General features: G+C 41.0%; 2 protein-coding genes across 3 annotated transcripts in view; both read right to left on the bottom strand.

Moving 5' to 3' along the window:
* erbb2 (erb-b2 receptor tyrosine kinase 2) overlaps positions 1-11,541 on the bottom strand; it is a 30,508-nt gene extending 18,967 nt beyond the window's left edge. For both annotated transcript variants that reach the window (XM_085284531.1, XM_085284532.1), the window contains exons 1-4: positions 11,312-11,541; positions 804-955; positions 520-700; positions 180-320 (exon numbers count right to left, since the gene is read on the bottom strand). In XM_085284531.1, coding sequence (XP_085140657.1) covers positions 180-320; positions 520-700; positions 804-955; positions 11,312-11,447 — 610 coding nt within the window. In that variant the 5' untranslated portion in view covers positions 11,448-11,541. The remainder of the gene's footprint in view (positions 1-179; positions 321-519; positions 701-803; positions 956-11,311) is intronic.
* A 5,802-nt stretch (positions 11,542-17,343) lies between these two features.
* On the bottom strand, positions 17,344-23,618 carry pgap3 (post-GPI attachment to proteins phospholipase 3). The gene is made up of 8 exons (XM_085284530.1): positions 23,196-23,618; positions 21,957-22,054; positions 21,679-21,831; positions 20,839-20,901; positions 20,333-20,394; positions 19,998-20,134; positions 19,651-19,855; positions 17,344-19,518 (listed from the first exon to the last, which is right to left on the bottom strand). Exons 1-8 carry the CDS (start codon positions 23,485-23,487, stop codon positions 19,455-19,457), a joined length of 1,074 nt encoding a protein of 357 aa, XP_085140656.1. The 5' UTR covers positions 23,488-23,618; the 3' UTR covers positions 17,344-19,454.
* Between the last annotated feature and the right edge of the window lie 1,154 nt (positions 23,619-24,772).

Here is a 24,772-nt window from a genome sequence, read left to right as displayed (position 1 = left end):
GATTAAAATTCGATTAATTGAGCAGCCCTAACCATCAGTGCTGAAAGCTATACACGGGTTTTAGATCAACATATGCTCCCAACCAGGAAACATCTGACATGTAAAATGACTTTATGACATCGACAAATCGCTGCATGATGTTTCTCTTTGTTCACTATTAGAGTCAGTCAGCTGCTCACAGTTAGGAGGCCGAGGCTGCAGTCGGTGTTCCTTGGCACGGCCATTCTGCTCATCCAAGATGTCCGTCAAATTGATGTTCTGGGGGTCTGGGAAGCACAGCTGGGGGTTCCCCCAAATATACACTGCACCCAGCAGGATCTCTGCAGGACAGATAATACATAAAAGTGACTCCACAACTTATAGAAGACAACAGATGCTGAGAGAAACGGGCCTCTGTTCTGACCAATCTTCCAGTGAAACACTTCAGTGTTTTAAAGCTGGCGGCTGAGGATAAGAAAATGAGTCTGAGCTCCAGACTTGTCACATCAAATTACGCCGGATTTGAGGAAAATGTCTGACCTGTGAGGCTACGTAGCCGGAGCGTCCTCAGCCCCTGACCGGCGTGAGTGTTATCCAGCACAGCCAGCGCGTAGCTGGAGTTGTACAACTGGCTGCCTCTTATGATCCGAAGGCTGTCTAAGGGCAACAGGCTCACAGAAACATGAGCAACAAGTACATAACCCTGTACCTCCACAATCCCCTGGTGAAGAAGAGATGAAGAGAGACAAAGGTGAGGAACACTGGAGCTAACCAAGCTTATTAACTGTATTAACATTTTCTTTGCGTTTCCATTCAAACTATACCTGCAGGAAGGAGAGGTCAGGGTTTCCATGGAGGTGTGTAATCTCCAAGTTTCCATGAACAACCTGGCAACCGGTGTAAAGCAGCCTCAGAGTCTCATAGTGGTTTTCCAGGCTGGAGGGCAGGGCCAGCTTCATGTCTGTACCCCGACAGACTGCAAGGCAAAGAAACAAAGTGGCAATTTATATGACCTGTCAAGAACTACAACCTACAGTATATAGAAACAAAAAACCACTTTTCTTCAATGCAACATTTAGTTTCTTTAATGAATGAAGCCATTCAACTTTTCATTCGGCAGAATTCTTGCATTTTATGGGTTAAAATATCATCCCTACAAAAAACTAAATGACATACAGTAGTCTGCAAAAGCTGTGAGCCAACCTTCATTTATTTTTATTTCACTTGGAAAATTGGAAGATGGGCAAACACATGCAGTGCAGTATAATAAGGAAAAACAGAGGTTGTACAATTCTAACAAGCTCGAAAGTCAATGCAAGTCAATACAGCCTGAACTCTCTAGGTCAAGCTTTCTTGTCATTTCTTTAAGTAGTCTACAGGAATAGTTCTCCTGGCTTCTTGAGGGACATGCAAAGCTCTTTTATGGATGTTGGCTTCTTTTGTTCTGTTCTCTCTCAAGACGATCACACACTGCTTTAATAATGTTGAGGTTTTTTTGGACATCTCAATGTAAACGTTTACAACAGTCCTTTCTTTTTTGGTTCCTTTTTTCATGTGTACAGACACCTACGTGGTAATGAATGTAAGGCTTGGACTCCACATAACTTGACTCCATCTATTCACAAGCAGCCTAAATAGAAATACGAGCCGCACGCACAGCCTCCGTCTGCGTCTTAGTATACATATATGATATATTTTCCCCTGGCAGCAGATTCCCCTCAGTGGGTCACACACAGAATTGAATTCGGGGGTCATACAGCATTATAATTCACAGGGGCATTTGCAGACACATAGCTCTCGTGCCTTAACAAGCAGTCACACGGTGAACAGTCCCTCCTCTCTCGAAGTTATAAATGACTTCCCTTGGCTCCTTTCCAGCAGCCCCTCAACAGTCAACCCACTTTTCTTCATTGAAGCCCCCCAACCTCACTACTGAGCCATCTCTCTCCCTGCCATTTTGGAAAGCACAGAAGCAGGCACACCACAGGAAGAACGGGAAGTCCTGGCAGCCGGGACAAGGCCGATTTTCATGACACAGTGAGGTTACCAGCAGACTTCGGGAGATACGTCTTATCATGTGTGTGCGTCTGCCACGTGTAAAGTTTCCTGGAGATGGCGGAGCGCACAGACCCATATTACCCCTCCTGCAACTCAGCTAAAGAAGTACTGAAGCATTAATAAAGACAGCGAGCTACTGCAGTAAATGTGTCTATGATTAACCGTGCGGCTGCCAAAAATACACACCCAGCCTCTGCCACTTGTGTCAAATAACAAATCAAATGACTAATCGCCGACTCCTTCAATTATGTCATCATGGAAAATAGTTTTGGAAGTCAAGCCAAGAGTGGAGATGTACTCTCATCCTCTGGCATTTTAATCATTTTCAATAAGACAGAACTTCTAAAACACAAACAGCTTTCCCAGAGTGTGACAAAAAACAAAAAGCTGGATGTCTCCGGCTTTGGGGATTAGGGAAATGTGCTGTAACAGAGAGCTCAACAGAGCACATTATCCGTTTCTGAAAAGTGTGCGTAAAGCCCGTCCTCAGTTTCCTCTCCCTTTATTCCCTCATTGTTTGCTCTCCAAAAGTCTCTCAGCAACGCCTGTGTGTGCGTGGACTTGTGAGGAGCTCCCGGCCTAAAATACTTTCCCTTTTATCGCTCACGTTACTCAGCCTGCCCGCGGTCAAGACGCTAACTTTACTTTCCCCATTCGAAGTTCACTTCCTGCCTCTTCAAAGGTTTATCTAAGCAGTTATCAAAGAAATTGTCCTCACATCCTCTCTGATCACTCGTGTCTTTTAAATTCTCTCAGAGTCTGAGCTGTTGCTCAACTGCAATCATCCTCTGGGGAAGTGCAATTTAATAGAAAGGTGTGTGGTTGCATAGCTAGAAGATGACACACACAGTTTTGGATTTTCCCAGTAAAAGGGGGATGTTGTGGTGACTGGCACCGAGTTTTGATCAAAGCTACATCGGTGACCTGTGACCTTCCAGTTCACAAGGTGATTGCGCGCCGTGTCACGTGTACACGCATTAATGCTGCCTGCTGCACAGCATGTAATGCCAATTTGCCACTGGAAACTTCCACTGCTCAGGTGTTTTGCTAGAGAGCAACAACAGCGAGGGAGGTATTTTTTCTACATTCCCGTCTGTTTCTCTGAGTTCTGACCCTACTCACGCTCTCTCCAGTCTAAATTAATTACGGTCACAAATTACAGAGGCTAAAAGGATCCCGATTATCTGAGACCATGCCTGTTCTCCCACTGCCCACTTGTTCACGCGCTCACTCAGTAGTGAAGCGCTGCAGACAGCTGTTGATGCATTTTGGACATCATTTAAATGAAGCCCTGCGATGTAATTACCCGCCGGATATTTCTAATTAGTTCTGTTGTTAAAACAGCTGCAGCTGCACTACAGTTGAAGCCATGGAAACCTCAGCAGTGCTATATCTGGATAAGTACACAGTGTAACTGACATATCCCTCTGTAACATTTAAGTCAAATCTGTGCACACAGATTTATTTGAAACCCAGTTTGTCTGAACTACACCCTGTTACGTAAGCATGATGGAAACCATAGATTCAACTGTGCTATTATGTTATAATCTTCAATACATTCACCTGAATAATGCCACCCCTCAAAGTTACAATCAGCATGGATACACAGATATATACACATACACAGCAGGAGCAATTCAATGCATTTAGGCATGTAGTTCAAACTGAGCATCACAATGGGAAAGAAAGATGATTTAAATGAGCCTGGTTGTTGGTTTGAGTACTTCAGAAACTGCTGATCTACTATCAGTAGGATTTACATAGAGTGGTTCAAAGTCGAGACTATATCTAGTGGAGGAAGTGTTTTATCAGAGCCAGAAGTCAAACTGTTTTGTTTTTTTATAGGAAAGCAACAGTAACTGAAATAACCACTCGTTACAACCAAGGTACGCAGAAGAGCGTCTCTGAATGCATAAAACATCCAACCTGAAGCAGAAGACCGCACTGCGTGCCCTTTTTGTCAGCTAAGAACTGGCAACTGAGGCTACAGCTCTCACAGCCACACCAGAACTTGACAAGAGTGGAGACAGGTTTGTACCACCAGTTCAGGCGGTGTGGGGATATTAGGGCTGGGCCATATCATACCGTTCACGGTAATACCAGTGTATGTTGGGCAACGATAAGAAAATGAAATATCGCGATGGAATATGGGTAAAAAGCACATGCGCAGTGCCTTTGTTTACATACGCACATGGCAGCGACGCAGAATGAGAAGAGCGAAAGTGGATCGTTGAATGAAACGGATGAACCAGAATTGGTTTGTAAAAATGCTGCAACTTCAGTGGTGTGGGACTGGTTTAGCTTTCGTCCGTCAGATACACAACAAAGCACTATTTTTGGTAGAGCATGCTAGCGGGCCGTCGTTATTACCGTGTTTTTTGGAAAATAAATCCTTTGATTTTTCTGAAAATCGACAGTGCCCCTTATAATCCCCGTGTGCCTTATGTATGAACTCTGGTTGTGTTTACTGACCTCGAAACAGTTTTATGTACACGGCGCTCGCAAATCTGTCAAATGTTTCAGTACGACTTTGCTAAGCTACGGACCCGCACCGCTTGATGGATTGTCGGAGCATTACAGCCATCGTAGTCAGGAGCCTCACGGAGTGATACGTACTGTGCTTCAACATAATATTACAGTATTGTGTGTGTGTAACCTCTTTTTAAGTTTTGTGGATATTATACATGGTTATGCTGAGGATATGTCGGCCAGTTTCCACTGGAAATGCCTTTTGGTTAAACTGTCAGCAAGGAATTTGCATTTGCACTGCAAATTTTTTATATAACTTTAATGCACTTAAAAAAGCTGCTTGTGTAAGTGAAAATACATTGACGGGGGGGTTTTTTTGACAGTTGAGGAGTTGTAAAGTATTTTGTCTCGTGTCAATTATATCGTCAGTTATATCGTTATCGCAAATTTTCAAATGTATATTGTGATAAATATTTTTGGTCATGTCGCCCTGCTCTAGGGGACATTTTCTTTGGGTCACCATGTGAGCATCGCTTACACTCCATAGCCTGTCTGAGTATTGTTGCCATCCCTTTATGACCACATCTTCTGACGGCTGCTTGCAGCAGGATAAAACACCATGTCACAAAGCTCAAATCATCTCAAACTGGTTTCTTGACCATGACCAATTAGATCGCTGTACTTAAATGGCCTCCAGAGCCACTAGATCCCAAAACATTCAGGACATGATGGTGAAAGAGGTTCACATCATTAGATAGCCGTGTAGCCAAAATATCTACAGCAGCTGCGTGATGCTATCATGTCGATATGGAACAAAATCTCTGAGGAACATTTCCGGCACCTTGTTGAATCTATGCCACAAAGAATTACAGCAGTGCTGAAAGCAAAAGGAAGTCCAGCTGGTAATAGCAAGATGTAATGAAGTGTCCAGTGTTTATACATTTATAATAGGAGAGGAGCTCAGCAACTATTCTCAAAAGGGTAAGATAAATCACATTAGCTCCATATCTGCTCACAGCTCAGTCATTAGCCATGATTACAAGGACACTAATAACTGGAATAAAAGTCTGAATGATATAAAAATGCTTCATGTGAACACAATGACCTGATAACGCTCCTTTGGACCAAAATTTCCTTTCAATTGACACAGGTGGGTTATACCGACCTCAATCGAATCAGTGTGTATGGACAGGTACCTTATCCTTACTGCGAATGCCTGCTATATGTCAACACAACGACAACACAGCGTGGGTCCATTTGAAAAAGATAAATGACGCAAAAGGCAAACACACGAGACAGGAGAGAAACTGATGACTTCCTCTGTTCAAACCGTCGATGCATGTAAATACACAACATGATCGGACTGAAATTGCGCACAGGTAAACATGAATACTGACAGGAAAATGGAAAACAACGCTCTACATGCCAGTGACTCTACCTTTGCTTGTTTAAATCCATCCAACTACTTTTAGGTTTGTTAACATGTCCTAATTTGTGTAACAGCAGTTTAGCATAGCAGATTAATCTCAAAGCATGCTTAAGGTGTCTGTATACGTCAAACAAGCCTCGCACTTAGGGGACAACCTGTTAAAGATAGAGTTGCTGTCAGGTTAACATGTGAAACGTGGTGGAAATAACAACTTTGTCTTTTACACGTTGTTTACTTCATGGTTAACCGCCACTAGCAGTTTCAGCACAGCAGCTTGTTTACCAGTTCTGACTTTAGAAAACTAGTATTACCACCTTGAGCTCTGTGGTATGCCAAACATTAGTTAAGTCCACCTCCATCGAGACTTAACACAAATGTAGTGATGAAAGGAAGGAAGCCAGCAGATGGGCAAGTCTGGACAGTATGATGTCACTGTGCACAGTAGTTTTGGAGTTACAACCAAAACAAAAGAAAGAAAAAAAGATGTTTTGTTGGATCGCAGTGACCTTTGACTGCCATATTCTAATCAGTGCATCCTTGAGTCCAAGTGAACTTTGCGCCCAGTTTATAGAAACTTCCTCAAACGGTTATCGGCTTCTTGGGAATGCCGGAGAGTGACGTGCGTACGGATGGGCAGTTAGAAAACACAGCGAACCCCGGCCAAGGCTGTCGTTAGCACATAAAAAGATAACACTGCTGAGCTGGTGAATCAGCTGGTGAAGATTGATTGAACAGAAAGTTGATCGTCCAGTCCCTGTAACAACACACGCATTCACAGGAATGCCACGTACTGTGGCATTCCTGTGAATGCAGTTAGTACTGCAGGACTTTTAAGTGCATGTGGCCAAGCAATCCAAACACTTTTTATATAGTCAGAGGAGGTTTTATAACTTGAAGTGCAAGATATTTAAAATGTCAGCACTTGTTGTTTCAGCTCTAAGGAAAGTGAGAGAACACGAAGTACTGCCGGTGTGTAAGAAATCACTCCTGATTTGATCTGAATCAGGCTTCCTGAGAGGCTGCGGTGTGTGTTTGTACAAACGGGCTGCTTGAGACTGAAAACTGAAAGCCAGCTTGAAGCCACACCTGTGTGTGGCTGCATGCCAGTTAGCACAGGGAGTGTGTGGAGGTGCGTGTGTGTTTACCAGTGTGTGTGCGTGTGTGTGTAGCAACAGGAACGCGATGCTGCTGCCGCTGTTGCGGGAACAGGGCTGAATCACAGCGGAAAAGCCTGCTCCTCGTCCTCTCGTCTAATGGATTAGATCCTCCAAAGTTCCGCAAACAGAGCGATCTGATCCAGCGGGACTTTCGCTCAGATTTTTCACACGGCAGCCCTGATTGCACCGCAGCCCTAATCCTTAGCAACGCGTCTTGCATAAACTCCACATTTCTCCCAGCCTCCCCACAGCGCATTCTTTCTACCGCTTCACTCTGCGGTCGAGAAAGAAAAAAAACAGGTATTGCTCAACAGACAAGCAGAACAGGCTCTGTGCTGCGCTGGAGCCACGAACTCCTCGTACACTCACGCCGCCACAGACTAAAACCACCAAAACACGAACGCACCGCCACATCTCAGAGTGTCCCGACCTCTTTCTACACATTAACCACATAAAGGAAGGAGTCTGGATTAGAGCGCTGGAATAAGGAGGAGGGAAAATTAGGACATCTTCCATTCAAAACTGGCCTAAATAAATATCAAGAAGTCGATTTCTGCTATTATTTTCAAATAAAAGGCTAAAAGATAAGTGCTGTTAATGAAGGAGTTCCACAGAAGGATAACTGATCGATAAATTGAATGGGATACATTTCATTATTAACATAGTGTACACAGTGCTGTGTACAAATCAGTTACTCTTTGTTAGAATTCCAGAAGGGTTTTATGACAAATTAAAGGAAAAGTCACTGACAGTTTCTCCCAGGTCTCTGGAAATCTGCTGGAGCGTTCAAGCATCATTATTCCTGATGTTGGTCCAACACGTCTGTCCTAAATCTTCTACAGGTTCAAGTGTAACAAAATCCAGCTTGAGCTGCTTTCAGCTGCTCCTTTATTTACAAGCAGTCACCACAGATGGTAGCTCTACATGCCGGATCTGACTTTTTTTTAAATGCCCAATGTCCTTCCTGACATATCCCCAAAGGGATCAGTGTCCCCTCCTGGGATCAAACTGGGATATTTTGTTCATTAGTCAGGTAAATCACATCACTATAGAGCCACCAGTGGAACCCCATAAAATCCAGCATTTAAAAAAAAAAAAATACTTAAATTACTTTCAAAACATTTAGATATTCAGAAGTGTCTAGATCACGTTCCCACGTCACTCCCTTAGAGGAGAATTTGAAAGATTTGCAAATAAACACTTAGAAAAAAAATTAATCGCAAATTATTTCGAACCAGAATGATTCACAGCCAGAGGATGAACCCAATATCAAAATTTAGGTACTTTAATTCGTTTTGACCGGCCACCCATCACCAAGAAATGCAATTTGTCTCTAGATGGACGCACTCTAAAATGAACTAGGCTGCAGAGCTTAAATGAATGTGTCTACTTGCTGAAGTCATGAGGGCTTGAAAATGCAGGCAAACTTCAACCCATCCCTATGTACTTCAAGGGCTTGTAACTCGGGTTTCATAGCTTGAAGATAACATTGTGCATAGGTTCATTAATCATCCTAAAGTTGCTTCACAAAAACATTCAGCTGGTCCCGAGAGGCTCGTGTGGAAGTGACATTTAAAGCACGCGCGTGCTGCAAATGGTCAATAGTAAGCATGCGGTGCACCTCTGTGGCAGCATTTGAATTAGTCTTTCCTCCCAATGCACATTCGGGTTTTGCCTTTGATCTGTCGCCCACCTGCACACACCACTCCAAAATATAATTACTTCTCCATTAAGGATGAATGTGCTAACTTCACAGTTAGCAATTTTGTGCTAGTTTTCATTTGAATGATCTCTCTCATCAACTCCTTATTTTATGATGCTCAGAAATTACCCTGAAAAACATGTTATGGTTTTTGTTTATATTGTACTGAAAATACAAGACGGTTCTTTGTTTCTAAGTTTGGAATCGAGGGTTTGAATCGGGCATTTTTACCCATACCTCCTTAAATCCAACGTCCTGCAGACATGGGATACGTTACATGCTTTACCTAGAGGGCACTTTTACAAACAACACATCAAACTAAAGGTCGTTTAATAGGCAGAATTTTTTTAATATTTATAATATTTATCAGATTGAATGAATGGGCAGTAAAAAGAGCAAACTCCTTTCTTTTAAATCAGTTATTTTCAAATGAATGGCCTTGTTGGAAGGGCTTTTTGGCCCTTGTGAGGCATAATTATTTCACCGCGCTCGCGAGATGCCACTGCATTTTAGTTATGGATGCTTTGAAAGTTTACACTACATTAAAAATAACTGCAACCTCTTTAGTTTTATAGAGAGCTGGCCAGCACCCTATGCCGAGCCTGATTTGGCCTGTGAGCCGCAAGTTGAGTATCACTATTACAGACCTCTTATGAATTACAGGGAAGTTAATAAATAGTGAAAATAACACGTTTGTTTTTTAATTATTTCCCCATGATTTCATTCTGCTAACACAAACAAGGTAGCTGAGGCAATCGTTTAAATACTGAGAGTTTAGAAGATGTCAGCAGTATTTCTGAGTGTCACACTGATGTAAGATGTGCAGATTCACAGATCTAATACTTTATTTCCTCAGAGGTTTTTCCCACTAAAAGCCGGGTGAAGAGAAGATAAACAGAAGAAGAGGCTGAAAGTCTCCCCGGAGGACGGCAACAATGGCTCTCCGGTGGTCCCACTCTCCTCTCCGGGTGAGTTAGATCACTAACACGCGGTCTAGACTGGTGAGTCACAGCAGGCTGAGTTAGCTGATCACTGAGGCCAGTTCAGTAAGACTTAATCGCCACACAGTGAGCTTCACTGGAGTGTGACAAGGGCACGAACTCTATGGATAGAAAGGCCACTGAACACAGACACACACACAGGCACGGGGACGGGGAGGTGAAAGAGTGTGTGCGTGATATAACACTTTTACAATACTTCATAACTGAAAGTAAGACAGCTGAGATTCACTCTGGAGCCAGTCGGAGCGCTCGCCCTGAACTGATGCTTCACAGATTGAGTAAAGTGCACCAACCAGTTCCCACCAACAATGCAGTCATAGATGAAAATCACTTCACCTGTGACTAAAGGCTTTGTTTGTTTGTGTGTGTGTGTGTGTGTGTGTGTGTGTGTGTGTGAGAGAGAGAGAGAGAGAGAGAGAGAGAGAGCAGCTAATAAAACAGACAGTTGTTTGTACTTACATTAGTCATTTTTGTTCTGAGGCTGACATGAATGAAAAACCCCAAAGGGGGCTCTTTCTTTATTTTGTGCACATCAATGAAAGCCAACAGCTGCATGTCAATAAAGTGAGCACTGCAGAATAAATTGTTATTGAGTTCAGATTCATTTTTGCCATTAGCATGTGCCAATAAAACTGCTTTTAAAAGCAGCTGGCTGGGGGTTATTGATCTCCCCAAATACACCTAAAATCGATCTATAAAGGGTCATATGCACCCATTAATCTGCACTATCAATCATTTTCTCAGTTAACAAACTAAATAGCCCAAGTACAGACTGACCATCAGATCAAGCATTAAATATATATATTATTTAATATTATAAATTATTATTATCCCCCCAAAACCTATAATAAAATGAAAAACAAGCAAAAATATGATTTGCAGCTCGTTTGCACCTTCCAGTTAGCTCTTGTTTTACTGGCATGTACTCAAGCTCCAAGTGTGACAAGTGGCCCCTCTATCGCACAATGTCTCCCTTTTAGAGCCAGGAGTGAATAATTGACATCGTCATGATCCTTGGCCCACAATGCACTGCCTGTTTAGTGTCTTGTTTTTGTTTGTGTTTACAGCAAAGCCACGAACCGTCCGCCTGCAGTGCACAAGTCAGTTGTGTCGCAAAGCTGTAAAGCAGGTTCTCATATTTCTTACCTGAGTCTCTGCTCTGTGTTTATTTGAGCAAGTCAACGTGTTACAAGATTGGAGATATTTGTTTATTTAGTTTTTGAATCTTTTTTTTAATTATTATTATTTTGGTCCAAACTGTAAATCTAAAGCGAGGCTGTTTTGTGACAGGTGTGATTTTTCCTCATAAGCAGCCCTTCATAAATCCCAGGAGAGCAGAGAGGACCCGGCTGAGGAGTCACGGAGGAATGTAGTCCTCCGGACCAGAAAAAAACCTCCAGCATTTCCTAAAATTACAGCCAGCACACTCCAGTGCCATCTCCCCGAAGCTCCGTGGGTCTATTTTGCCGACGGCGGAGGCATTATTGACAGGGGGAAAGCGCTGAAAGTTACCCACCTTCTCTGCCTGAAGCGCCCGTCACTCCGAGCAGTACGGCCCCGACAAACAGCAAACTTCTCGCCGCCTCCATCTGCGCAGACCCGGCGCTTCTAGTCCATCTGGGGGAAACAGAGATTAAGTTTTTGCATCTCATTTAGAGCTAACTGTCGTTTCTGGCACCGTGTGGAGTTGTTGTTCGTGTCCGAATCTCAGTTACTTCCTCCCATGAATTCCCTGCCTGTTGGTAGTAAGCGCGTAACAGGAGCGCAGGCGCGCTCCCGTGGCGCAAAGGCCTGAACGGGGAGTGGCAGGTTCAGTCAACCCGCCCTCACTCCGGTCTGACTTATTTAACCTATAACACGTTTCATTCTAATTATGCCTAAAAATGACCTTCAAACTTTAATTGCGCTTATTTCTCCCCAGAGGGCTCAAGTGGATCAAACTGTAAAATATGGAGGAACAATTAAAGCAATTTAACCATTTACCCCGCTCATGCATAATCTGTGAATATGCTACCACCTTTTTTTAAAATGTCAGTATCCCTTACTATCGCTTGCAAGTAAAGGGGAAAGTCAAATTGGTTATATGCAGGGGCGTTTCCGGGATTTTTTACAGTAGGGTGCCACAGAGGGGTGGGGGTCCGCATATAGGGTGTATCCAAAAAAGAATAACAAAAAAAAAATCTTCTGATTTCAAAGTGTTTTAATTCCACAGTCCTTCACTGGAAACAGTCGAAACCTGTACTGTTAGAAGAAGCGGATTTGTGAGTTTTGCACGGTTGTCGGTGGGTAGCAAAACAACAGAAGTGACTCCAGACATGCCCGCAAAAGTATGGGACGAGTTTGACTTTCGTATGAACATGTGCCGTGCATCCAGAAGAGGACGCATTAAACACTTGTGAACATTGTAAGTTTTGTTATGTTAAACTTTATTTTCAGTAATGTATTTTTAAAAAAAAATACCACAAACATCTGTGTCCATTGCTTAAAAAAATACCTAGCCTTTTGGAATCGGATGATTTCTTTAGATGCACCCTATGTTTATGAGAAGCAAAATCTGGGCTCTCAAAAAGTATTCTTGACCCTCAAATATGAAGCGTTAATTTTGAATAAAATGCACTTGAAATATGTAAACTCAAAGGTTTATTTATTCAAATAATTAACCATTAAGGAAAGTATGCTTGGTATAAGCTGACCACATACCAATCAAATAAGTTTCATTCACCAGATTGCATTAAATGTTTTACATTGTACATTTACATGTAATCAAATTACTCAAAGTTAGCATTTTGGGGGTAAATCTTTTTTCAATAGAGCATTGACTTTGAAAAGTCTGGCTGTGATTTTCAGTCCCTGAACCCTATTACGACTGTATAACGTGAAAAGTGGTGCTTTACAAGAGTTTAAACATAATTTTCTGTTGGTCGATTATTTTGGAAAGTTAAAAACATTAATTTGATTATGTAAACGTAGTAATAATTGTTAAGTAACTTAGTAATGCAACGGCTGTATAACCATCATACATTTAAAGCGCCTCCAGTAAACATGCAGATTATGTAGAATGCATTTTCAGATTCATACACATTATAAAATTAAAAATTAGATCATAATTATTTACTAATTGATGTAAATATCACTGTTGCACCTCAGGATGATTTTAATTACGGATATATTTCTGGGAAGCTTGTTATGATAAGCAGGTTGTGGATGGAGGCAGGACTCTGAGGCAGGCAGATTTAAAACAGAAAATTACCTTTATTAAAGGTAAAGAAAAGTCCAAAACACATTCCAGAAGTCCACGAGGAGAACATAAATAACAGAGGAATAACAGGAGAAACTAAATCCGACTGGAAACAGGCTGGAAACACAAGGGGATAACAAACAGACAATTTAACAATGAACAAAGGAAATACAGGACTATAAATACTCACACACTGAGTGCTAATCAAGGGAAGTGAACACTACTGGAAGAAATCTAGGAACAAGTAAACAGAATCTATGAAACTAAGAAAATAGCAATTACAGACTAGACACACATTTACACAGCAAATTAACATAAATGAACACCGGAGAAAATAAACTAAGGCACAAGGAATGAGATATAAAAAAATAAATTAATAAAAGAAACTAGATCTCAAAGAAACAGTGACTAACTCCAGATTATACTATAATTACAAGAAAATAAAGAAACTCCTGAACTGAAAACATAAACTGACAACTTAAAATACTGGGTCCAAAACCCAGGACCATGGCAGATCTATAATAATGCAATTTATCTAAAAAAAAAAAAAAAAAAGTAAGTAACTTAAGGTTTAAAATGAATGGTATGGTGTAGATATTATAATATTTAACATTTACATATAAGTGCATTAGAACTTTATCTGAGTAAAGTACTAAGTTACACAGTTTAAAAAAAAAAACATTAAAAAGCAGACAATGTCCTGGTAATTTTCTGTAATGTAAACGGTAAAATTCAGTGGATGTAATGTAACTCGTTTTAAAATGCTACATTGTACTGTATAGATTCCTACAGGTCCATGCTCTCTTCCAATGCTGGGCATTATACAGTTGTCATGGAGTCTTAGACGCATGTGGTTTTTGTGTCTTATTGTGTCTTCTTATTGGTTGTTCTGACACTTACTTTTTAAAAATGTATTTTAGTCTTTTCTGTTGTACATCCCATTTTTCTATTTTTCTATGATGAGCACTTAAATAAAGTCACTTTTGTTACACCACATCTATGATGTAATACTGATCCCCAAACATCCATGAAACCCTACAATGTGATACATTTCAGATTAAAAGGGGACATCCGGATATTTGAAAAATGTTAAAGTTAAATTGCCTTAAAAAAAAAAAAAGAATTACATAAAATGTGCATTACCATATATGGATAGACCCACATCAAGAGTTTATTTAGAAACATTACCTAACAATTATCCCACTAACACGATATTTCACCAAATCCACATGTAGTATTAAATGCCTGTTTAAAAGAACAACACATTTTACAATAACTGTGTCAAAACACATAATTGCCAAATTCAAACAAATTTAATTTGAATTTCACTGAGTTTTGTAGATGTTGAAAAACTCCCTGTCTGATTTATTAAATGTGAAAAGGCAACGATTACACTCTTAGCTGCATTATTTCATTATAAATCACACTGACTGATATCAATGTGTTTATTTTTGCAAACTGGCAAATTTTTAGATTTAAGTCTTGCTTTGTATATCAATATGTTTGACTATTAAAACTTTATTAATATTTAAGGAATGAATCAAATCAACATTTTAGATCAGGGAAAAAAAAGGTGAATTCTTTGCGTGATACAAGCTTGGAGTGTCTTCATATTTCTTCTGCTTTTCTCATGCTCTTCATTCACGGTCACAAATCAGGAGTTGAAGGAGGAAGAATAAACTCTATTCATCCCAATCTATCGTCTCTCCCCACCCACAGAAGCCCGGGTCAGAGTCCAGCCTCCTGCACAGAGCTATCAGAAAACAACAATAAGCTACACACTGAGACACACAGACCACAAGTTGCGGTCCGTTCGCGAAGCTGAGTGTTGCTAGTGAGGCTGAAATATTTAGTTCCCACAGAAAAAAAAAGTCAGTTCAGTATTCTGGTTGGAAGATTTTCCCAGCAGTGAACTTTAAGTCTTAAACTTTAAGTGTTTGTTGGCTCTGTATGCGACTCCTCGTTTTAGCTGCATTTGAAAGCAAGCTGTGCTACAATAAAACCTGATGCAGTGGTCAGCAATTTTCATCGCACTCGATGGTGGAAATCCCTTCAGAAAACATGGCTGTAATTCTAAGGGACACATAAAACATGCGTTAAAAAAAGAGGTCTGCACGGGTTAAAAGGTGAGGAGGCCAGGAAGTGGGTGAGAGATAATGTGTTCAAGTGAGAGAGTCCAAGGACAACTGCAGTAAAACCCAGGGAAAATATACAGAAAAGAAGTCATTACCAAAGAACATCATAAATTCACTCATAGTTCAGTTCCCCTGACCGGCCAGGTATTTAGATTTGGCATGAGAGAAGAAATAAGAAATACAGTGTGGGACTCTTCAAGGACAAGAAAACCATATTGTTTCCCACTGCTGCTCATAAATCCAAATACAAGTCTAAAGGAATCTGTCTTGATTATATCAGAGACACAATGAAGGTATCTGTGCATATATCACTGGCACAAATAGTACAAGGTCAGCAAGCCCTTTAGACTGCAGTGTAATAGGGGAGGGACGAACCACAGACTATACATGTCACTTCTCTGCTCACTTTTCCTGCTCTGTTGATACCTCTAGCTGTGAACATTTCATGTATTTTAACACAGGTTTAGCGTAACATTTCACTCCTTCAAAACCTCCACCTAAATACAAGAAAAAAATAAGGATTACTTAAACTTTTATAAGTATACGTGGGAGGAAATGGAAATACATCAGTGCTTTGTAAGAGACACTCACAGGCCTGTGAAGTGGATAAACAGCTCAGTGCATTTAGGCATGTAGACAGCTCGTGTCAGAGGTCAGAGGAGAACAACTAGATTACAACTAGGCAACAGTAACTAAAATAATCTCTAGTTACAGGATCTCTGGAAGCACATTGTCTACAGCAGCAGAAGACCAGGACAGGAAACTGAAGGCAAGCAAACCAAAACTGAACAACAGAGGCATAAAAAGAGCTGCTGGGTCTGATGAGTCTAAATTTCTATTTTGACAATCAGATGGTAGGGTCAGAATGTGGTGCAAACAACATGAAACCATGATTTCACCATGTGTTGTATCAACAGTTCAGGTTGCTGGTGGTGTTAAGAGATATATTTGGGCTCCTCCTTACTAATTCAGCTTACCTCCTTGTTGTTTCCACCCATACCCATCCCTTTATGACCAGTGTGTGATCGTCTGGTGGCTGCTTCCAGCAGGACAACATGCCTAAGGTGTCAAAGTTCAGTCATCTCAAACTGGTCTCTGGAACATCACAATGAGTTCACTGTTCGCAAATGGCCTCTACAATCACCAGATTCCAATCCAATAGACTTTTTGGATGTGGATGAATGTGAGATGCTCATCATTGATGTGGCAAATCTGCAGCAACTGTTTGCCATTAAAACTGCTACTTACTTTCGAGTTCCCTTAAACATATTTTTACTGTAAAATATAACATCATATGCTTTCCAGAGACTTTACATCACATCTTTTCTGAACTATAAAAGGATATCAGATTTGTTGTAATGTCCCCTCTGTCCCTGCACTTCACAGTCACTGAAACACTGCTCTGTTCAACATTTAAAAAAAAAAACCCTGAAGGCGAGTGCAGAGCAGAGGTTATTTATCGGTGCAAAGACTTAGGTCAGGTTGTGGGCCCGTGCTAGCTAAACCACACCACAGTTCACAGGAACACATCCACTAAAAGTCCAAACACTATCATAACACTTCATGATTTTAACCAACGAGACTTTGGGCTCAGCAAAGAATCAAATACTATATTATGTAATTAACATTTACAGTAGTTCTCAGTTATTTTTCCTACCTTCATGGACATAAACATTTGCAACATTCAGCTGTATTCACTAAGGACAAAGCTTGTAACGTGATCCACCAGAGTGCGTTTACCTGATAGCACTTGTAGTACTTTGAATGTTTTCTGCTTGTGCATTTTTACCATTCATGCATCCACTTTAGAAACATTTACACCAGCACAACGCAGAGAAATCCCAAAAATGGTGTCTTTACAATCCTCTGCCGCTGAAACGTTTTCAGTCTACAGATGGAGAGATGGTTTCTGTAAGACAGCTATGAAGCGGCAGCTCTTGGACAACAGCTGCTGAATGGCGTTTGCCACATCGCAGAGCAGCGAGACGCTAGAGAGCAAATACCATTGGCATATTTTACTGCATTCCTCGATGCACACATACCACATACTCTGTTTGTTAGCATTTTGAATACTATTCTTTTTTTCATATTTAATTGACATGGGGTAAAGTTGAATTTGTGCAATATAAAGACAGGATAAATCCTAGGTGCAGATAAAAAACAACCCCTGCTTAATTTCTTCTCAACAAAGAACAATTTTATTTATTCCATTACTGAAGATTTTTTTTTAATTTTTTTTGGTCAAACAGATGTGAGGTGGAGGAAAGTACACTTGGTTAGAGAGGTGACCGTGCACAGGGCAGCAGGCAGGGGGCAGCAGACGAATGAGAGAAGGGATGCGGTTACTGGCAAGAAAGAAACAGAACAATGGAATGAAATCACAGAAAAACTGGAGTGTTTTCTACCAGTTCTTCAGGAAATATTTAAGCTATTCAAACAGATTTTAATTCCAGTGAAAACACAATTTTCTCATCTGTGGACAAAGGGACTTTGGTAGAAAAGCAAAGATTTTGTGTTAAAAGTGCTCAAGGGGCTGACAGATCTTGCATTACTGAGAATATAAACCATTTTGCTGCAATGATAAACACTATGCATTATATATAGATTGTTCTATTCATAACTGTTCAGTGTCTCTGTCGTGATTTCAGGAATCTTTTTCCCACCCAAACCTCTCTGTGCATTTTGTCCTCTCGTCTTCCCCCACCCCCATCGCAGGCTGTCAGCGAAGCTAAATATACCCGTCTTCTCACACGCATTCATGCAGCAATCCTTCAACATATATGCGCTCACACATCAGCGTGATCTAGCTCGCTCACACTCTGTGATCCAGTTTATGATGCTAAAAAACGACAACAACAATAACAAAAAAAAAACCACAATACAATGTCCTGTCAAGGCAACATGTACACACATACTGGTCATTGTTCACATTCTCACACAGCAGTACAAAGGCATGGGCGCAGTTTCACACACAAGCACAGTAAGTGCACGCACACCCCCGTGTAAAGTGCACGCATGGAAGGGACGCTCTGAAGGACGAAGATGTACATGGAATGAATTCGAAGCTTAACATGCTCAGTGATACCCAAGTTATAACGCAGTGTGTAAGGCCGATTTGTGGATGGAGGAGGTTTAAAATACTGCAGAAAGAAATGCAACCAAGTCAAAATTAATGGGTGTACAACAACTCATTCACTCACACACACTCGCACATTAACTAAGCCCTGAATAAGACACTTTATGCTGGAAAAAATGAGAACAAAAAACAGAAAAAGCAAAAACATACAGCTTTCTGTTGCATTGCTCATTTTTCCTAACTCAATCATTCCTCACACTAAAAGGCAATCCAGGTGAATAAAACTAAAAACACTTACGATACTTAAAATAAAAAAAATAAAAAATCACCAAAATGTAAAAGAAAAAAAGAAAAATCAAGCAACCAAAGTGAGCAAAACTGCCAATAAACTGAAGCACAAATTGGTCAACATCAGAATTTTTAAAAAAGACGTAAAGGCAGGTGATTAAAACAAAAATAAAAGTCTGAGTGACAATGAAGGACACGGCAACAAACAAAAGCACAGTGGAAACAAGAGAGGCACAAAAATAAAGGTGTGAGGGGGGAGGGAGAAAGACACAGTCAGCTAGAATGGCCTCCAACATCCCCCCCCCCCCCCCGCTTCTCTCACTCTGGAACAATCAGCTGCCGGCCCCCCTTCACTGGGGGGGCACCTCGCTTGTGTCTGCCAGTCCACTTTTGGCACACACGGAACCCAACACATGTTGCTCCGCCACGCCGAGAGGCCCGACCAATGATAGGGTGCCATCTATTGTCAGCGCATCGAACTGCTGTTTGGATGTCCAAAGACGCTGGTGAGTGTCAAAATTATGGGATTGGGAACTCGCACAACTACGCAAAAACCCGAGGAGCGTTTTGAGTGAAGAGTTGGGTCTGCTCTGGGTCGAAATAAATACTTTTTTCCTTCATCCTGTCGTGCGCTTACGAATGACGGTGAAAGAAAGGTAGCACGCATCATCATTACAAGGCAAAGTGGAGTGAGCGTCACATTGTGTGGTTGGTTTTTTTTGTTTTGTTTTTTTAAATGAGAATTTACCCCAAATAAATACAAGAAAATAAAAAAATGTAAACAAAGTCTGCGTTGATGAACGTTGTGGAGATATCATGCATGTCATCTGGGAGGCTGAGCTACTTCAGTGTTCGGGTGTCCCGCTGCCCTGACTGGAAAGGTGCGAAGGTGTAGGCAAGGTGAAGAGGCGAAGAGCTCCTCCTACTCGACTTTTACACCCAACTTCTCTGTGTTTAGTAAGTAGAGGCTGTCGTCTATGAGGAAACTGGAGGAAGAACAAAGTATCGATTATTCACCATAAGGTAGTTGCATCTCAGTCCCCTAACATTTCTCTCAGTATTAGTGCCAAAACACTTATTTTCTCTGCAATTCCATCTCTCGCATATTTTTTACAAACCTGTAGAAAAGGAAATGCACTGGGATGGTGCTGAGGTGCCAAACAGCGTGGGCGTCTAAGACCCAAAGCAGTGGGGGAAAGTCCAGAAGCTCCAGCAGGGCCAGACCGTGGAGCAGCACCACCACCAGGCCACACTTCCACCAGTACGGCAGGGTCCGCCGGTTCTGCCAGCACCAACAGAGCCACCACAAGAGGTTTACCATGCCTTTAAAGCCCAAAAAAGATGAGCAGAGAGCATTAAATCACAGATATCTGAAAGAGCTGATGCCTGAAGGACAGCAAGGAATGAATTCCTCACATATCAACCATATACAGGCTTATAGGTTACTTGTGGAAATGGACTCTACCGATTGTGGCGTTTGCAGCCATGTTGTAGCCGTAGTCAAAACTGACAAAGGTCAAGTAGGACACGTGTGAGGTAAAGACCAAAATGAGCAGGACTCCAACCATGCTGGACACACCGGGTCGCTTTAGGCCCAACGTTCTGGCAAAGAGAGGAAGGAAGGCAAGTAACGTGAGCATATTCAGAGAAGTAAGACAAAGAGTTATAACGACCACACTTGACAAATATTCTCTCTCGTTTTTAATCCAACTTTATCCTAGAAGATATTTGAACCAGGATTAATGATTACCATCTAGAATGTGGTTTCGGATGCTAGTTGGGTGTGGAAGGTTTGCTTACCTGACGCAGCACAGGTAGATTGAGTAAAGAATGACTGCTGTTGCACAGAAATAGTCCATTTTCTATAAGAAAAACATACAAAATCTTAACTTAAGATCAACCAGTGCTTGTTTACAGAAACTACACCGCGCACAGCTCGAAGGTTGATCAGTAATGGCATTAGGATGTTGCTCATTTGCTAAGCTCATTAACCAATCAAAGAGCAGAATGCTCATCTCAACAGGTGGTCTGGCAAGTGGAAATGTACATTAGCAGTTTTCCTCTCTCGGTGTACATTAAAGTAAAGCTTTTATTTATTATTATTAAAACTAGATCATGTGACTGCATGTAAAACTGTAAAACACTGTTTAAACAGTGTTTCTGGCAGAAAACAAGCTGACTGAACACAAGTAAATGGAACAAAACGGGATTCAAAGGTGGGAGATCCCCAGTAGGACACACACAAATCAACTCTTTTTTCTTTTCTTTTTAAGGTAATAAGTTACTAGAGGTTTAAAAGCCCTTACCTCAGTGAGATAGGTGTCCCGCGTGTGAAACACTGTGGACCAGAACCAGGCATTGAGAGATACCTGAAAACACCCCACAAAGATTTAAATATTAAAGTCTGAATAACTCATTGTTTGGATAATTTCTGCATCAGACATAGAAGTTTTTGATAGAATGCATTTTTTGTTTATCATTTTAAAAAACACAGCCTATTAAACGCAACCTATTGGCCAGGTAATCTAGAAGCGCTTTCTATTAAGTTAGTAACTATTTCTTGAGGTATAACGCTGGGCAGTTAATAAATAACGGGTCAAGCAGATGGGCTACAGTAGCACAAGACCACACCGGCTGCCACTCCTGTCAGCTGAAAACAGGAAACTGAGGCTACGATTTATAGAAGAAGATTTAATATAAGATTGAAAACTTTTGTCCTTTCTGATGAGTCTCCACTTCTGCTTCAACATTCAGATGGTAGGGTCACAATTTGGCATAAACATGTCCATGTCCATCCCTTTATGGCTACAGTGTACCATCATCTCATAGCTGCTTCCAGCAAGATAGTGCAACATATCTCAAAGTTCAAATCCTCTCAAATGGCCTTCACAGTTACTACATTTCAATCCAGTAGAGCACCTTTGTGATGTACTGTGATGGGAGACTCAGATCAGGGATTCCAGCCACAAAATAAAATCAGTCTATCCAATCAGTGTACAGACACAGCCAGCATATAGACAACTTTGTCCTTTAGGTGATCAAGCATAACAAAGATAACTGACTTTTTGCCCTTTTGAAGTACAATAAACACAAACACACACTTTTTTAATGTTCTCCATCACATCCGGATACAGAAATCAACTCACCAGGGAGAAGGCGTTGATGGTGTGGTACATGGGGCTCTGTCGTGGCACCGTGCTCCGATAGCGCAGTAGCATGAGAAGGCAAGCCAGGCCATTCAGCAGAGAGGCCAACGCGGATGCCGGCTCCTCAAAACACAAGAAGCGTGCAAACGGCCACTGTAGGGGAAAAAAATAATTCGTCCATAATTTCAGATTTGACTGAAATCAATGAAATCTCACAGAATACATAAAAGTGGACAGCATATCCTTTATTGATCAACCTTGGGTAGGTAGTAACAAACCTTGCCGTGGAACTGTGGGACCCTGTACCCCTCAGCCTGGTAAAGGCCGACTGTGGTCCACATGCACTGATAGCGGCAGTCATCACGGCATGTCCAACCTGAACAAAGAGAGGAGCAGAGTGCAAGCACGTCAGAGCTGCAAATTTTGGTATTGATCGGATACAACTAAATACAGGGCCAGCATTGTTGACACCAATAACGATATCTGAATCATTATTAATTTGCAAACTCTGAACATAGTTTAATGACCATTAAATCGCTGTAATTTTTTTTTTAATTTCTACAAAAATTAGTTAACACAATTCAAATAAACTCAACTTTACTTGTAGCACCCAGTCACGACAACAGTTGAATTAAGGTGCTTTATATTGCAAGGTAAACGCCCTACAATAATACAGAGAAAACCCCAACAATCAACCTTATGAGCACTTTGGTGACATTGGGAAGGAAAAACTCCCTTTTAACAGGAAGAAACCTCCAGCAGACACAACAAAAGACATCTTTCAGATTTTCATGTAATTTGAAACCAGGTGTTTTGGAAACCTGGAATGCAAATGTGCCTGTCTCTACAGCACGTTGGGTCAGAGTCTGTTGTTTAAATGTGCTATAGGCTATAAGTCAAATAGACGTGCCAGACAACACAACAAGATTCACACGTTTTTTGTTTGGTTTATTTATAGCCCATACTTGAGGTGTATTTTGTCAATAAAATAAGCATGGAAGCGGTTTCAATTCTTGTATAGCAGTGAATAAACTTAAATACACAAGCAACTACAAAAGGCATTCCCTGGATATTTTATACAACTTTAAGCATAGAGGTAAAAGAAAACAATTAATTAAATATTTAAAGGGGTTGCCTTTTGGCTAACTAGTTGTGTAGACACAGCACAGAAAAGATAATAATGGCAGAAGGGTGGGGTGACAATAGAGCTGTTGGGAGAGCTTGACCAGCCTGAAAATCTGGTTTTTAGTGTTGAAGGCCATGAAACAAGGTCACAGTTTTCTTTTTAAAGGCATGTGAAGACTAAAAGTCACACATGTAGGCATCAGTACAAAGCACCTGCATGCACGAGTGAATATAATGAATGTAAACAGCAAATTAATGGGGGTCAGTTAGCAAATGTTGCTATACAGATATATGCATGTACAAGTTGCCACAATATTGATAAGCACTGATGGAAAAATCTATTGCTAGCAAGGTAAGTTAGCTTAACTTACCTGCCGACAAGAGCAACTCACCTGTCAGCGCCATGTACTGCGGCTGGGCAGACAGGAAGCCGTTTAGCCGAGCTCCGGTGCAGTTTGCGCGGATACACTGCTTCACACAGTCTCGGTAAACCGGCTCCTTGTCGCCTTGAGAGGATTGCACAGTGGTCACCGACATCAGGAGCAAGAGGACGGTGACCACAGCGGGGAGTGTGACAGATGTGCCGCGGAGTGAAACCACAGAGGCCATGGCGGTTCTTCTGGGCCCGTCAGGATTCACGAAGGCACGACCGGACGACAGCGGCGTGAAGCCTACAGCGCGCATCACCACGGGGCCATCCCCAGTTTGTGCGGACAAACCAGGCCTGAAATGTGTTACAGTACCGCTGATGGACCGGGAAATGCCCACTCTTCCTCTGCTCCCCTGAGCTCAGCCAAGTTTCAAACTCGAACAGCGTTTCCTGTCGACATTTCAAAATTAAAACAACTTTCCCGGAAGCGTATTTACTCAAGTTGTAGTAGCCTATATCATACAGGTCTCAGCTAGTATAACTTACCAAAATTCTTCTCATAAACATAATTTCTACGTCGTAATACGGCTTATTTGATAAATTCTGGCTACTATCTTAAGATTGGTTGCTTTTATTTTGAAGGAGGTAAGTTTTGTCGCAAAAACCTTTACATCCTGATTCAGTCCGCAACGTCACCAGGTCACGTGACCCATTGATCTTTTGATTTTTAAATAATAATATTAATGTAATATAATAATAATGTAAAGTATAATATATAAAATTGTTATGATAATAATAATATGCAATGCCTCAATAAAATTTATTTTATTGCATATAATACTAACCATTTGTTACCATTTGTTTTTCAATTTTTAGTTTTATAATTTCTCTAATTCATTTTTTCTTCCTGTCCTTTGTACTGCTGCTGTAACAAATGAATTTCTCCAATGATGGTTTAAATAACGTTTATGTATAATAGTTTATTATTATTATTATTATTATTATTATCATCATAACAACAATAATAGTAATATCAGAAACTGCACCAGATTTGTCTGGGATTCATTCATGACAGGAATTCATTAATATATTTAGATTTTATTTTTTGCAAAAGTTTTTTTCCTTTCCTGGAAACGAAAATGGGAATTACATTTTTCAGTCTAAATGAGGTATTACACTGCAGGCAGGCCAGTTTAGCATCCAGACTCTTTCCCTTCAGAGGTGTGTTGTTGGAATCATTGCAGAGTGTTTTGCTGACAGTAAAAAGAAATCATCTTAATGGTTTTATATAGCTTTCCAAAACATATGTATCATTCAGCTTTAATGGTCCCTTCACAGATATATAGCTTGTCTGTTGCACGTGCACTGATCCAGATGTGCGCCAATAACAAACCAGTTTGGTGAGATCCACTTTTTCCACTTTTCACTGACTCTGTCGTAAAGAGCTCATGGCTGAGAAGATGATGCCATTTCTCAACAATGTTTAAATACTTCCATTTCTTTTTTTTCATGATTGAGTTTTATTTTGCAGTGCAGTGTCAAACTGTGCTCACTGACAGTGACAGCAGATTTTCTTTTTCACAACCGATTGCCATGGTT

This window comes from Mchenga conophoros, linkage group LG8, assembly GCF_057382185.1.
Source record: "Mchenga conophoros isolate Kocher_MC1m ecotype Shallow Benthic linkage group LG8, M_conophoros_male_GT1.1, whole genome shotgun sequence".
Lineage (NCBI taxonomy): Eukaryota > Metazoa > Chordata > Actinopteri > Cichliformes > Cichlidae > Mchenga > Mchenga conophoros.
This window is presented reverse-complemented; position numbering and strand designations above follow the sequence as displayed.